This window comes from Dermochelys coriacea, chromosome 27 (genome assembly GCF_009764565.3).
Source record: "Dermochelys coriacea isolate rDerCor1 chromosome 27, rDerCor1.pri.v4, whole genome shotgun sequence".
Classification (NCBI taxonomy): Eukaryota; Metazoa; Chordata; order Testudines; family Dermochelyidae; genus Dermochelys; species Dermochelys coriacea.
In genome coordinates this window covers 8946218-8960301 of record NC_050094.1, presented here as the reverse complement: position 1 = coordinate 8960301, position 14084 = coordinate 8946218, and the positions used below count along the sequence as shown (strand labels likewise).

The window sequence follows — 14084 nt, the reverse complement described above, 5'->3', positions numbered from 1 at the left end:
CCCAATGGATGGAGCAGGAGGCCTGGGTTCTATTCGCAGCACTGCTGGGTGAGCTTGGGCAAATCATATTGCTGCCCTGTGCCTCAGTTTCCCCTCCCACCTTATCTGTCTGTTTAGATTGTAAGCTCTTCAGAGCAGGGTCTATGCAGCTCCCAGCACAATGGGACCTCAATGCTGCTGAAGTATAATTCTACCAGGACTCCTGGGTCCCCAGCTCGGTCACTGACTTACTGTGTGACCACGGATAAGTCACTGACCCGATCTCTGCCTCAGTTTACCATCAGTATGATGACACTCAGCTTCCCATAGTGCTTTGAGATCCCCTGGCCAAAGGGACCTTTTTCCTAGCAAGCATGGAACGATATTCCCAAGGGGACACTGGGCATCGCGGGCAGAGCTGGGAATGGAACCCAGGAGTCCCGCTTCCCTGAGCGGCACTGCGCAGGCTGTGGCCGTGTGCTGCTCTCTGCAGGGCACTGACCTGTAGGTCAGGTTTCCCTGTCTGCTTGGTCCTGGGCTATCTGGCTCTGCAGAGCGCTCCAGGGCCTTGTTTATCCTGCCGCTGCAGGGTCCCACACTAGCGCTTCTGCTTCTGGCAACCCCCTGGCTGGGCCCAAGCAGCCGGGTGGGAGGGGAAAGAGCCGAGGCCTGAATCTGGAGCAGCAGAGAGCATGGATTCCCTCGCCCAGCGCGCAGCTGCCGTGTTGATGCAAAGCTCCGGGGAGCTGACTCTGTCTTTCAAACCCTGGAAACCACCTCCTCTGTGTCCTTGAGAGGATTCCTGCCCAGCCGGGCGGGAGGGGAAACCCTGGGAGCCGGAAGGTGGCATGTACTGTGTGATCAGTCACCCAATGGCAGAGCGGGAGGGAGGGCTGGCAGGCTCTGCATCTGCAGACCTACTGACTCCTGGACCCCCAAGTTGGGCTGCACGTGAGCAGGGCCGTGTACAAGCCAGATGCTCTGCATCCTCTCCCCATTGGCCTCCCTGGACCCAGCTTCTTTGGGGAGAAGGGCTCTCTCCCCCCCAATGCCCCGCTCCGCAGATCAGCCCAGCGGGTGACCTTCAATCAAGGGATTGACCATAGAACAGCCAGCGCCCGGCCCTAAAATGTGGCGGCAGGCTCCCAGGTCGGGTTTCATCTCGGGCCCCTTCTTGGCAGTCGCCTGCTACGGGCAGTTGAGCGCAGCCTCGGGCTTACCAGCCGGCGGGAGGGGTGTGGGGGGAGCGAAGCTGAGCCCCGTCCCTGGGACCAGCTCCGCTGGCTGTGGCGGGTTTCCCTTCACTCCTGTTGGGCCCTGATATGCACGGGGGCCTGGCCCACCCCCCCAAACTCGTACCTAGCCTGTGAGATTTTTATTACTAGGCTAGTGTGGGTGCAGTTATACAGGCCTCAAGGTGCCTCATTCCAGTATTGCGTCGTGCCTGCCACGTGTACCAGGCTAAAGCTCCTTTACAGCACTGGATCAGCACCACCCTGTCCGGGGGGGCAGGGGCGGCAAATTGCTGTAATGAAAGTTGTACAGTTAAAGAGTCCCAGCTTGTGTGTAGCGCAGCCCTGGCTGAATGCCTTAGAGGGGGGATTGGATCTTGGGCTCTCCCCCTTCTCTTGAGGGGCTGTGGAAGCGCCCCCAGCCACTGCTCTCGCTGGTGGGAAGGGCGTCGCAACCTAAGTGTGCCCTTATTTTATCTAAAAGACTTAAAATCCCCTTTACAGCCCCGGCTGAGTGGGGTGGCTCCTGCTACCCCTGGCAGAACGGAGCAGCTGAGTCTGGGGTGGGGGTCCGCAGTCTCTCTCTCTCACACACACACACACACACACACACACACACGCACCCCCCCCCGGTGTTAGGGATGGAGGTTACAGCTGGGTGAGAATGCAGCCTTGAGTCACCGTCCTAAGAAGGGAAAGAGCAGCCGGCAGCCCCCACCCCGCCCGGGTTTGGAGCGGCGCCCACTAGGCCAAAGGCTGCTTATTGCTAAAGCCGGGCGTGGGCCCGGCTGCAATCTCCAGGCAGAGTTTCCTAAAATAAGTGGGATGCATCCGATGAAGTGAGCTGTAGCTCACGAAAGCTTATGCTCAAATAAATGTGTTAGTCTCTAAGGTGCCACAAGTCCTCCTGTTCTTTTTTGCTAAAATAAGTGGGGCATTGTGCGCCTGCGTTGGGAGAGCCTGGCACCAGGCGCAGGGGGTTTCAAGGGACCATGGCTGGCCCTGCAGAAGGCCAGCAGTGGCGGGGGGGGCAGTTCAAAGGGTCCGGTCCAGCTTGGGGCTTTTGGCGGCTGAGATGAGGTACTAACAACAAATTGTGGTGTTTCAGGGGAGCAGAACCACAGCTCCCCAGTGAGTAACATGGCCCCGGCCTGTGCACAGGATTTAAGGACCGCGGTGGGCTTAATAAACATGAGCCCCCCACCTCCCCTGCTGTCCGAGGGTTTACAGCCCCAGAAGGCCCATTACAGCATCTCTAGCTGGCCCTGCTGTCTCTCGCAGGCGGGCGTGAGTGCTCCCCTGCCGGCCTCTGTTTTAAGCCAAAGGCTTCAGTTAGCCCAAAGCTTTTCACTGCTCAGGTGTTGAACGCGCCCCTCTGGAAAGCCTTAGCCCCCTTTGCCAGCAAGGGCAGCGCGGGCTCCGAAAAGGGACAGGTGCGCAGCCGGGGGGGGGGAGGGGAGGTTGTGAAAAGAACCCAGGAGTCCTGATTTCTAGGGAAAAAAAAAAAAAAAACCCGGTTCCCTTTGCTCTGACCAGTAGACCACACTCCTGCCCGGGGCCAGGAATAGAACCCAGGTGTCCTGCCGCCCCACACCCCCGCCCCCGTTCTTACCAGGGCTCTTGGACCCCAGCACAAGGCTGCAGTGTTGGGGGGGTCACTGCTGCCTGCATTCCCCACAGCAACACTTCTTTTATTTAATGGGCACTGGCTGCCCCTTTGGGCACAAGGGGGAGCCGGGCCCTGACTGGTGGGGAGGGGCCTGCACCCTACCCCCCCAGGCAGATCCTAATTACATGGCTTTAGAGGTGCCTGTGTTTTTGCTCAGCTTTGCTGAGTGCGCCCCGCCCTCTCGTGGTGGGTGTGGGGTCCTGCAGGCCCCCCTGCTAGGCCTAGAGACCAGCTTGCTTTAAAGTCACTGGTCCATGAGTATTTTAGCTCGGTGGAGTTGGCCTTGGCGGGGGGGGGTGGGGGGGTGAAGGGCTGCTATTGAAATGCAGCCAGGCCGCTGCAGCGCTGATGCCCCCCCCCCCGCCCCCATCCCTGGCCCTGCTTCCTCCTTACCCACCTGCCCCCGGATGCTGCTGAAAGCCCCGATTCCCCTCTAACTCCCCTCGCTCTGGCCGCGCCAGCCCCCGGGGGCAGACACAGCAGCCACCCGGAGCAGGAGGCTGCAGGGCCGGGTCAAGGCCGCGGCTGGTTCCCGCCACCCCCTCAGGGTGCACGGGAGAGGGGCTCCTGCTCTCCCCCACCCCTGGCCCGTGTGCCGCCAGCAGCAGGCAGCGGAGAGACGCACCCTGGCCCAGCCCTTGGGACCCCCCCCCGCCACCTTTGTGCATGAGGGAAGGGCCACCCCAAAGTATGGCTGCTGGTGCCACTAGTGGGGCCCAGGAGCGTGTTAATAAACGGCCGGAGGACGAGCAAACCCAGGTAACTGCTATCAGAGTGGTGGCCTCTGGGTGCTGGAAAATGAAGCTGCCCATTCACACACACACACACACCCCCCGGGGTGGGCACATCTGCCTTAGCCCCCATCCTTGCAGGGGTGAATTACCTCCCTCCCTACACACCATTAGTTAAGCACCTTGACAAATGCCCCCCACCCCAGGGCTCAAGGGCCCCCCCCCTCCCCACCTAGCTGGGCAGCTCAGGAGTGCCCTGCTTGCTCCAGCAAGAATGAAACCCCACCCCACCCTCTTCCATAATCGCTGCTCATGGCCACGGCACAGTGGGAGGGGTGCGTGGGCCCCCAAGGCCAACCCATCCACACATCCTGGCGGGGGCTGCCCTTCCCTGCCCTCCCCCACCCCCCAGGGAGATGGAGGAGGCTGGCCCACTGCATGGGATTAAGCAGGGGTTTGCGGAGTGGGATCTGGCCCTTTGCAACCCCCATGCTGGCAGCAGGGCCCTTCACCCTGGGGTGGGGATGCTGAATGGCCCCAAGCCATGGCAGAGGACTACCTAGCCTGGTGGGGGGGGGTTGAATATTAGACCTCTTTGTGCCCCCATCTCTGAAGGGCCAGGTCACACACACACTCCATCCCCCTCCAGGGGCTTTGCTCTCTTCATGGGAGGGGTGGGAACCAGCTGGCACAGCGCAACCCTCCCCCCCGCGAGCAGCCCCTCTGCCCCTGCAATGGAGCCCCTGGCTACCCCTTCACCATCATAACCACCAGCTGCTCCTTTTTCTCAGTGTCAAGAGCCTGCCTGCTTCCCCTCTGGCATCTCTCCTTCTCCACCCCCTCAGATCAGCCCAGCCTCCGGCGCCCACCAGCTGAACTGTCAAACCAGCCCCTTGCTGCCACGCTGCCCCCCCCCCCCCCCGTTTGGGTGGCACGTCCCATCGACAGCCACAACGCTGCACCATTCCCCGCCTTAAAATTCCCCTGGGCACTCACAAGGGTCAGGCTGCTGGTGCCCTGAGACCAACGCCTGGCCTGCTGCCCACGGCTGACTTACACTGCCCGGTCTCTGTGCACCTCTTGTCTTACACTTCGCCAGGCAGCGCCTCGGGGCGGGGACCATGTTTTGTTTCTGGTAGCACAAGCACCAGAGGTTAGGGGCTGACACGCCACGGCTGCCCTCTACCAGGAGTTCTGCTACCTTAGCTGGAGGGGTTGGGAGGTGCCGCACATTAACAAAGAAATCCTTTCTCCCCAAGGTGGGGTAGGCATTGGAGTTACTAGAGGCTAGGGAGGAAATAACAGTTATTCAAAGAGCCTGACTAAAAATCCCTTCTCAACTACCTGGGCTTCATAGGCCTGGCTCCCGCTAGTTCTCCAGCCTCCTAGTGCTTCGACTGGACCCCAGTGTTCCCACAAGCAGAGCAGAAGCAGGGAGAAGCACCCCCCTAGGGGTGGTGGATGCTCCTGCCCCTGAGAATCTAGCCTCACCCACTTCCTCCCTGCACTCTTCGGCCGCCCTAGAGAAGCAAACAAGGGCCTAATTTGCTTCCCAGGGCAGATCGCCCCTCCAGGCCCCTCCCCGCCCCATTCCCGGCCCCCAGCCTGCGGAACGCGGCGGGGGGGGAGGGGGTGTTGCGTGGCGCAGAGCGGACCCCAGGGGGGGCTGGTTGCAATCGGTTTTATTTCCTTCGTGGTTTCTCCCTGGGTCGGTGTGTGTGCTCTCGGAGTAAATAGGCCGGGCCCTGCTAGTCCGGGCTGTGTCGATCCTGGCCCCTGGAGGGTGCCCGGGGCCCCTGAGCGCAACCCAGGATCGCTCGTGGGTGGGGGGAGGGGTAACGCCATGCACTATCTTCATCCTGCGGGCCAGTTGGGGCCGAGCCGTCGTTTTCGGGAGTGAGTGGGGAGCAGCAGTGGTGCCAATGGGCTAATGGCAACGGGGCCGGTGAGGTAGGACAGCCGATCAGCATGGAGCAGGAAGGCGTCTTGGTGACTGGAACCGATCGGGAGCAGACGGAGGTCAGCGGGGAAGCCAGGAGGGGAAAGCCGCGCCAACTGTGGGGCCAAGCCCAGCAGTGCCAGGAGCCCCGTGCGCAGCGGCGTGGATGGGCAGAGTGGGGGAGGGCTTTGCTTGTCTACTGGGGCCAGCAGGGATCCAGGAGGCCGCTGGAAGGTCCGGGCTCCGTGGTGGTGCCGCCCCAAGCCAAAGACTGGCACCTAGGCTAAACCCCTATGGGGTCCAGTGTCTCTCCCGGTCCACGCGCCCCTGATTCCCCCTCGCCTGGGCAGGGGCGGTCTCCTTCTGTCCCTCCCCGCGCCGGGAGCCGTGTGCCAACTCGCCCTCCCTAACTCCGCCGTTGCTGCTCCTGCTCTTTCTTCTTCTGTTTCTGCTTCTCCCTCTGCTTCTCCACCTTCTCCTGGGCTTTCCGCTCCTTCTCCACCGCCACGCTCAGGTCCTTCAGCTTCCGCTTCAGCAGGGCCCGGTCAGTGGAGCTGCTGACGCCCAGGGCCTGGAGGAGGCAATGGGGCGGGTGTGCCTCATGGTTACAACCACGGCCCTTCCCACCCGCATCCGCCTGGACAGCAGCACCCGGCTGGGGAGAGACGGGCTCCAGGAGAGGGTGCCGGGGACTCCTGAATGGGACGCTGACGAAGGGGGAAATGGATGAACTCCATCCCCAGCCCCTGCGTCGAGTAGCCCGGTGGGATGCACGGCTGGCCCGTCTAGCTCAGTATCCTTTGGACCATCAGGGCCCCCAGTCCAGCATCCCCCCTCCCGCCCCAGTGCATCAGGCCAGGTGCCTCTGGATCAATCCTTCCCCCAGTACATCAAAGGGATTGGTCCATCTTGCTGGGGCAAGGTAATGTCTCCCCAAAACCCCCTGCCGGAGGGATCTCTGCAGGGCGCAAGGGCCGGCCCCGGAGCCCCACTCGCAGCAGGACCCAGCAGCCGCGGGGCAGGCCCCCACACCCCTACCTTCAGCTTCGCTCCATCCAGGTGCAGCAGCTGCTGGCCGTCCACCTCGCGGGCCACGAACTCGCCCACATACTGCTCCAGGTTCAGGCTCTCCAGCCACTGGCCCACTTGCTGGCTGCTCCAGCTGGTGGCAGCGCTGACGGGCTCATCCAGGAACTGTAGGGGGCAGAAGGGGGGGGTGAGCACCAGTGGGGTCCCCCACCCCACTCCGTCGGGGTGCCCCAGCAGGGAGCCTTCAGAAATTCCTTCCAGCAGGTGAGTCCTGGGCCCACTTTCTAATCCCTGAAAATGGAACATCTCTGCCCCGCCCCTTCTCTACAAGGCCCCACCCCTGCCCCACCCCTTCCTCTGAGGGCCCGCCCCCTGCCCCGCCTGTCCCCTCCCCCCCGTTGCTCGCTGTCCGCCCCCTCCCCTGTCACTTACTCCCACATCTCCCGGGATTCACCTGCGGCCTGCAGAGCTGGGCTGGGAGGAACTGACCCAGAGCCTGCCCAGTCAGGGCACAGCCAGGCCTGGCATGGGTCAGTCCCCGGAGCGAGGGGCTGGAGTGGGGAAATCGGGGCACGGTGGGGAGGGGGGTCCGCAGAGTGAGGGGCTGGGGAAATTGAGGCACAGCTGGGGGGGGGTTCCCCGGAGCAAAGGGCTGGAGTGGGGAAATCGGGGCACAGTGGGGAGGGGGGTCCCCAGAGTGACGGTCTGGGGAAATTGAGGCACAGCTGGGGGGGTTACCTGGAATGAGCAGCTGGAGTGGGGAAATTGGGGCACAGCTGGGGTGGGGGGCAGACAGTTTACACACACACCCTTGATGGCGCCAGTCCCTCCGCGTTCTCTCCGTCAGGCTGGGGGGCCGGGGAGAGCAGCAGCTGCTTGCCGACCCCCCCTCCAGGCTCCAGCTGCTCTTCCCGCCCCTCAGTGGCCGGTTACTGCAGGTAACTGGACTTCTAGTGTCGCTGCCAGTTTCCCTTTTCAACACCTGGCAGCCCTGAGACCCCCCCCCCGCTTGGGGAAGGCCGGTTCTAAGGCAAAATGGGGGAGCGAGGGGAAGGCTCTGCAACTCCATGGGGCCCACGGACAGAGTCACCCCAGCCCTGGGGCCCAGGAGGGGAGCGGCGAAAGCCCCCCCGGCCCCTCATTGTTGGACTTGGCCAACCGGCTCCTCCAGGCTGGTTCTGGCAACGGGGTGGGGGTGGGGGGCTCCGTGCTGCCCCCCCCCACTCCACCACCCCCGTGGGCTCACCTCGTCGGAGGACTGGGACAGGGTGTGGTAAGGGTAGGAGCATTTTGTCTCGCTGGCGCCTCTGCTCAGTGTCTTGGGGCTGCTGCTGGGTGGGGTGCAGTCGTCGCTCAGGGTGGATTCCTGCCCGCGGGGAAAGGCCACGGCATGAGTTGGGTCACCACCTCCGAAATGCAAAAAACCCGGCACCCTCCTCCCCGAAGGCAACTCCACAACCCCCCGCAACAGCCATGTACAGTCTCTAGGGAGAACACAGGGAGATAAGATGGATAATGTCATTTTCTCACTTACACTGCGGCCGTGGGACCCCTGCCGCATCTTTAGCTGGGCCCAGAAACGTTGACCGTTGGCTAGCCCAGCGCATGGTGAGAATAATGCAAATCTTTACACCATGTACAAAATACTCAGCAGATTAAATTATTCTTCTGGCCACTGGCAAATCCATTAAAAAACCCAGCCAAGCTGGTCAAATACCAACGTGTGAATGAGGGGCCTGCCCTACAAAGGGTCATGGCAGGACTATGGCCCCGCCCCCGGGGCAGCGCTGCCCCCGGCCCTACAGGGGGATCGGCCCCGCCCCCGGGATAGTGCTGCACCTGGCCCTATAGGGTGAGGTGGGGATGGGTACTGACCTGGGAGGCAGATTTCTTGGGGCTTAAGCCCTCCCTCTTGGGCGAGCGGGTCGGGGAGATGGTGCTGCCGGACGAGGCTGAGCCCTTCCCACTGTCCGTGAACCAGGAGAAGGGCATGAACGGGGACACGGACGAGCGGCTGGAGCCCTCCACCAGCTCCCTGGGGAATGAGCCGGCAGGCGGGTTAGCACCCTCGCTCCCCTCGGCCCACCATGGGGGCCACGCTCCCCGGAGCATCCGAGCCGCCAGACATGGCCAGACTCCACCCCACTGAACAGAACCGCAGCAGGACCCAGCCGAGGTCTGGATCTACCCAGGGCACCCAGACCAACCCTGCAGTCCTCTATCTCCCTGCTTCCTTCATCTCGCCTCTCTGCCAGTCTCTTCTCTCTCTGTCTCGAGCGTATCTAGCGCTCTCCGTCCATCTCCTTGGCTCCGTGCACCCCAGCTCCTTCATTGACCATGAACCCATTATCCCATCTGCACCTTGCTCTCCCGGCTCTCTCTGGGTCTCAGCTGCACCAGGCCCCTTAACAAGTCACCCGGGTCTTTGGAGACCAGGCTGAGTTCCTTGATCTCCAGGGTAGAGGGGTGGGTGCACTCCTCGGGAGGGCCGAGTGCCCCTGGCTATAGAAAAGCCAAGTGGGTGAATGGGACAAACTGAGAAAGGTGGGGCAGGCAGTGGTGGGGGTGATCATAGGATTCAGGGAGATGTTGCTTGGCTGTGACTTGTGAGACTCTCAGGATTCGGGGGAGGCTGGCAGCTCCGCACCTGCTGCCCATGGACAACCGGTTGCTCCCCTTCTCTTTCCTGCTTTTGCTGGAAGAGGCTCGTCTCAGGGTCACCCTGTGGCAGAGAGAGAGGCTCGTTAGAGGTGTGATGGGAGGGCAGGAGGGACTGTGGTCTGGGGAGAGATGGGCACCGGGCACTAGGAAGCAACATGGGGGGCAGATCAGAGGAGGGTGAGGACAGGGCAGCAGGATGAAAAGAAAAATTCAGACATACAGCAGAGAATCTATCCATCCAAACCCCATACACACCCCTCTATCCGTCCATCCATCCTATATACACCCCTCTATCCATCCATTTGTCTGTCCCCCCACACCTCTATCCATCCATCCAAACCCCATATACACCCCTCTATCCAACTGTCTGTCGGTCGGTCCGTCCCCACACCTCTATCTATCCATCCAGCCCCATACACACCCCTCTATGCATCCGTCTGTCCCCACACACACCTCTATCCATCCATCCATCCATCCCCATACACACCCCTCTATCTATCTATCTATCTATTCCCATACACACTCCTCTATCCATCCTTCCTCATACACATCCTTCTATCCATCTGTGATGGGAACCCCGCGGTGCAGCCTGGGATTGTGGGACCGCTGTACCCCCTTAACTCTCCAGCCCGGGCGGTCTCTCACAATGCCTTGCTAGTGACAAGCAGCAAACCCTCCAGATGCTGTGATCACTCAGCACAACAGCATGTGGAGCCCCCCACCCAGCTAGATGGCATGAATGCTCCCAGAGCCACTCATGACTCTCACAGAGAAAGGCACCAGCCAAATCCCCCTCCCGCTCCCAGTCTTGTACCTCAGGAATACACTGTCTTGCATTGCTCAAGATGAGCAGTGCAAGTTTATTAATTGGTTCCCCACTTCATCAATGGAAAGTGGACATACACCAGCCTTTGAAAACCTGAGCAGATTTATCAGACTCTTCAGGCAAACTCATTGGTAAAGATAAACAGTAAAACAAGTTTATTGACTACAAAAGGTAGATTTTAAGTGATTATAAGTGATAGGCAAAAAGTCAGTTTGTTACCAAAAGAAAAGAAAATATAAGCCCGCAGTCTACGCTCTCAACCCTGTTAGACTGGGCAACATCTAGATGGAGCAGTTTTCCTCACCTCACTGGATATTGCAGTTCATAGTACACAGGTTCCTTGAAACCTGGGCCAGTTTCCTCTCTTGGAGTCTTAAGTCTTCTGAGTATCCTTGTTGCTTGCAGCATAGGTGGGGGCAGGAGAAAAGGTCAAGCATGGGGCCCCTGTATTCTGTTTTATACTCTTAGTCCATGTGCTGGGAGAACATAAGTCCAGGCATGTCTGGGGACACTGCTGAATCTCTCCACCCAAGGTCCAGCAATTCCCTTGGTGTGGCCTCATGCAGGTGAATCATTGCATTGTAGCTCCCTTGCTGGACAATAGCTGGTGATGGTTGTTTGATACCCGCCCAGGCATTGGTTACTTTCCTGGCTGTTGTCTCTGGGGAGTTAATATCTGGCCGATTCCCCAATTTACGGCATGTTTTACTGACAACCATGCGACACAATCTCATAACTTCACATGTGCTAATGATATACATATTTAGACAGAACAGTGACTTTCAGCAGATCATAACCTTTTCCCTGATACCTTTCCTGGCATGCTTTATATGCAAGATCACAATTATATATAAGAGAGGAATATGGGGTTACAGGGCACTCCCCTGAGGTATAGCGTGTCACACCATCCATTTGTCCCCATACTCATGCCTCCATCTGTCTGTCTGTCCCCATACACACGTTTCATCCATCCGTCTGTCTATCCTCCCACTCACCTCTATCCATCCATCCATCCATCCCCATACATACCCTTCTATCTATCCAGCCAGCCAGCCAGCCAGCCATCTGTCTGTCTGTCTGTCCCTCCCCATACATGCCCTTCTATCTATCCATCCACCGCACCTCGACCTCCCCAGGTCCCCAGGTGATGTTGGGGTTCATGAAGCATATTGAGGACAGCAACATGGAGCTTAGGCAGCCAGGGAACCAATGGTAACATAAGTCCTACCCAGAGAGCCGGGGCTTCCCCTCCAGAGTTTGTGGGACTCACCCCAAATCCAGGAACTTCCTCCGGGTCTTCTTGTCAAGCCCAATGGTGGGGCTGGCGGGCTCTGGCGGGCTTGTATCATCTGGGGCAGAGAAACATGCTGGGAGAGATCAAAGGAGCTGGGAGAATGTACCCCGGGCTGGTGGGGATAGGCCCCGGGGATGCCTCGGAGGTTGGCAGCGGCCCCCCAGCAGGGTCCTGCCAAGGGAGCTCCCAGGCCAGTTTAAGGGAAAGCCTGGGAGACCTGGGCCGTGGGGTGTTTGCCAGCTCAGCGAGAAGATGTTTTTCCTTCCTGAGCATAGGCAAGGCCCAGCTCTCTCTTTAACCGGGTTAAAATGGGCTACCTGAGCCCCAGCCCTGCCAGGGCCACTGGATGGGCCTGAACCTCAGTGCTGCCTGGCAAAACTACCGGGAACCAACTGGGACTTGGCACTGCAGCCCATGACCCAACCTAGAGGGGCCGCGCTGTTAGCTAGGGCATTGCACAGCCCTGCTCCAGAGAAAGGTACAGGGGCCCTGGCTGTGGGGAGAGTTGCCAGCTACTGCAGCCCCAGCCTCTCCCAGCAGCAGGTGCTGTAGGGAGCAGGGCAGGTAACGCTATGGAAGGGTTTCGTGTGTGGATGTGGCTTCCCCATCCAGCCATTACCTTCGCTGTGCCGCTCTGCCCGGCGATCCCTCCGGGTGTAGATGGGCGAGCTGTCTGAGCTGTGGCAGGACTTGGGGGGCGAGCTGGTGGGGGTGCATCCCAAGGCCTCCTGGGAGGAAGCGTTGGTCAAGGGCCGGTAGCGGATCAGCGGGGACGAAGGCTGCTCGTCCTCCTCCTGCGTCCGCCTGACCACGGAGGCGTCGAAGGAGAACTCGGTGGCACGGAGGAAGGGGGAGGAGCCGGAGAGGGGAGAGGAGACCTGCAGGGTGGCGTGCAGCGGGGATCTCATACGGTGCCGTGGGCTGCTAGATTTATCAGCCACCTGTGGGTGGGAGGCAGGGGAGTCAGCAACAGGAAAGACCCTGGGAACCCCCGCCCCTGGGATCTGCTGCATTGACGGACACACAACAGTGATGCCCCCTATTTATACGCAGTGCTGGTGCAGGGACAGGGCGAGCTGCTCCCAGGCTGCTCCATCCCGGACCCCAGGGACCATCGCTATGGGCTGATCAGGGAGCTGAGCCTCCACGGGCCTCGCCTTCCACAGCAGTTGCCAGGTGTCCGGTTTTCGACCAGAACGTCCGGTGGAGAAAGGGAACCTGGCTGAACGTCTGGTTGGCTGCGGTAACCGGACTTTGCCACCGGGGGTGGGGTGGGAAGGGAAGTGGGGGCGGCTGGAGCCACGTGGAGGGGCGGGTCTCTGCTCCACTGGCGATGCTGGACAGACAGCGGTGGCTGGCTTCCAGACCTGGCTGCAAGGGGGGCATGGATCTTGGCCACCCTCCTTCTGCTCCACCGTGCCGCAATTGCTCGGCCCCTAACTATGGGGACCGACCCCCACTCTGCCCCGATTGGGCAGGCTCCGCATCAGCTCCTCCCAGCCTGACTCTGCACCCAGCAGGTGAGTCCTGGGGTGGAGAGGAGGGAGGGGGTAGGGCCCCGGGGAAGAGGTGGGGCCGGGAGCGGGACAAGGATATTGTTTTCGGCCATTAGAAAGTTGGCAACCCTATGTAGCACCCAGGTGCACAGGGCTTGCCACCACAGAACAGGCCACTGGGCATCTAGGCTGGTATCCCCGCTCCTGCTCCACTGGATCAGACCATTGCTGGTATCCCCTCCTCCTGCCCCATTGCATCAAACCATTGCTGGATTGGCCAGGAGTCTCCCGGAATCGGCCTCAACCTCCTGGTGACCATTAAAACTGGGAGATTTTAATAGGACAAAGTCCGGTCGGCGGGGCTAAGGCAGGCTGCCTACCGGCCCTGGTTCCGCACAGCTCCAGGAAACGGCCGGCATGTCCAGCTCCTAGGCACAGGGGCAGCTATGGTTCTCCGTGCACTGCCCCCCCCCGAGTGTTGATGCCATGGCTCCCATTGGCTGGGATCTGTGGCCAATAGAAGCTGCAGGGGCGGTGCCTGCAGGTAGGTGCAGCATGCAGAGCCGCCTGGCCAATCCTGAGCTTAGGAGCCGGACATGCCAGCCACTTCTGGGAGCCGCCCGAGGTAAGTGCCGCCTGGCTGGAGCCCACACCCTTCATTCCCTCCTGCACCCCAACCCCCTGCCCCAGCCCTGAGCCCCCTCTCCCGCTCTGAACCCCTTGGCCCCAGCCCAGAGCCCCATCCACCTGCCATGTTGGATTAGACCATTGCTGGTATCCCCCTCCACCTGCCATGTGGGATCAGAGCATTGGTCCATCTCACCTGGTATCCCATTTTCTGCTACATTGGATCAGACCATTGCTGGTATCCCCTTCCACCTGCTGCACTGGATCAGGCCATTGCTGGTATCCCCCTCCCTTCCCTGCCCCACTGGATCAGAGCACTGGTCCATCTCATCTAATAACCCCTCTCACTCCCCACTGGATCGGGCCATTGGTTGATCAAACCCAGTCTCCTGCCTGCAGCCGCAGCCCGGCGCAGAAACCGGTTCTGGAGCAGCCTGCCCCCCTTCAGGACTCTTCCCTCCTGACCCCCATCTGCTTGAGCTCAGCTCCTGCCCTGAAGCAGGATGGTTTATAGCCCCTCCCAGTCACTCTGCAGAGTCTTGTTCTCCGGATCCAGGTCCCGTCCGGGGTCCTGCCAAGCTCTGGGCTTGTACAGGCTCAT

The 14084-nt window shown here is 60.6% G+C and overlaps 1 protein-coding gene across 3 annotated transcripts in view; it reads right to left on the bottom strand.

The window, feature by feature from the left end:
- Window positions 1–5276: 5276 nt before the first annotated feature.
- The window catches only part of SAMD14 (sterile alpha motif domain containing 14), a 32769-nt gene continuing 23961 nt past the window's right edge, over window positions 5277–14084 (bottom strand). For all 3 annotated transcript variants that reach the window (XM_038385647.2, XM_038385648.1, XM_038385646.1), the window contains exons 4-10: window positions 11980–12301; window positions 11337–11415; window positions 9227–9301; window positions 8455–8614; window positions 7826–7945; window positions 6589–6744; window positions 5277–6121 (exon numbers count right to left, since the gene is read on the bottom strand). In XM_038385647.2, coding sequence (XP_038241575.1) covers window positions 5957–6121; window positions 6589–6744; window positions 7826–7945; window positions 8455–8614; window positions 9227–9301; window positions 11337–11415; window positions 11980–12301 — 1077 coding nt within the window. In that variant the 3' untranslated portion in view covers window positions 5277–5956. The remainder of the gene's footprint in view (window positions 6122–6588; window positions 6745–7825; window positions 7946–8454; window positions 8615–9226; window positions 9302–11336; window positions 11416–11979; window positions 12302–14084) is intronic.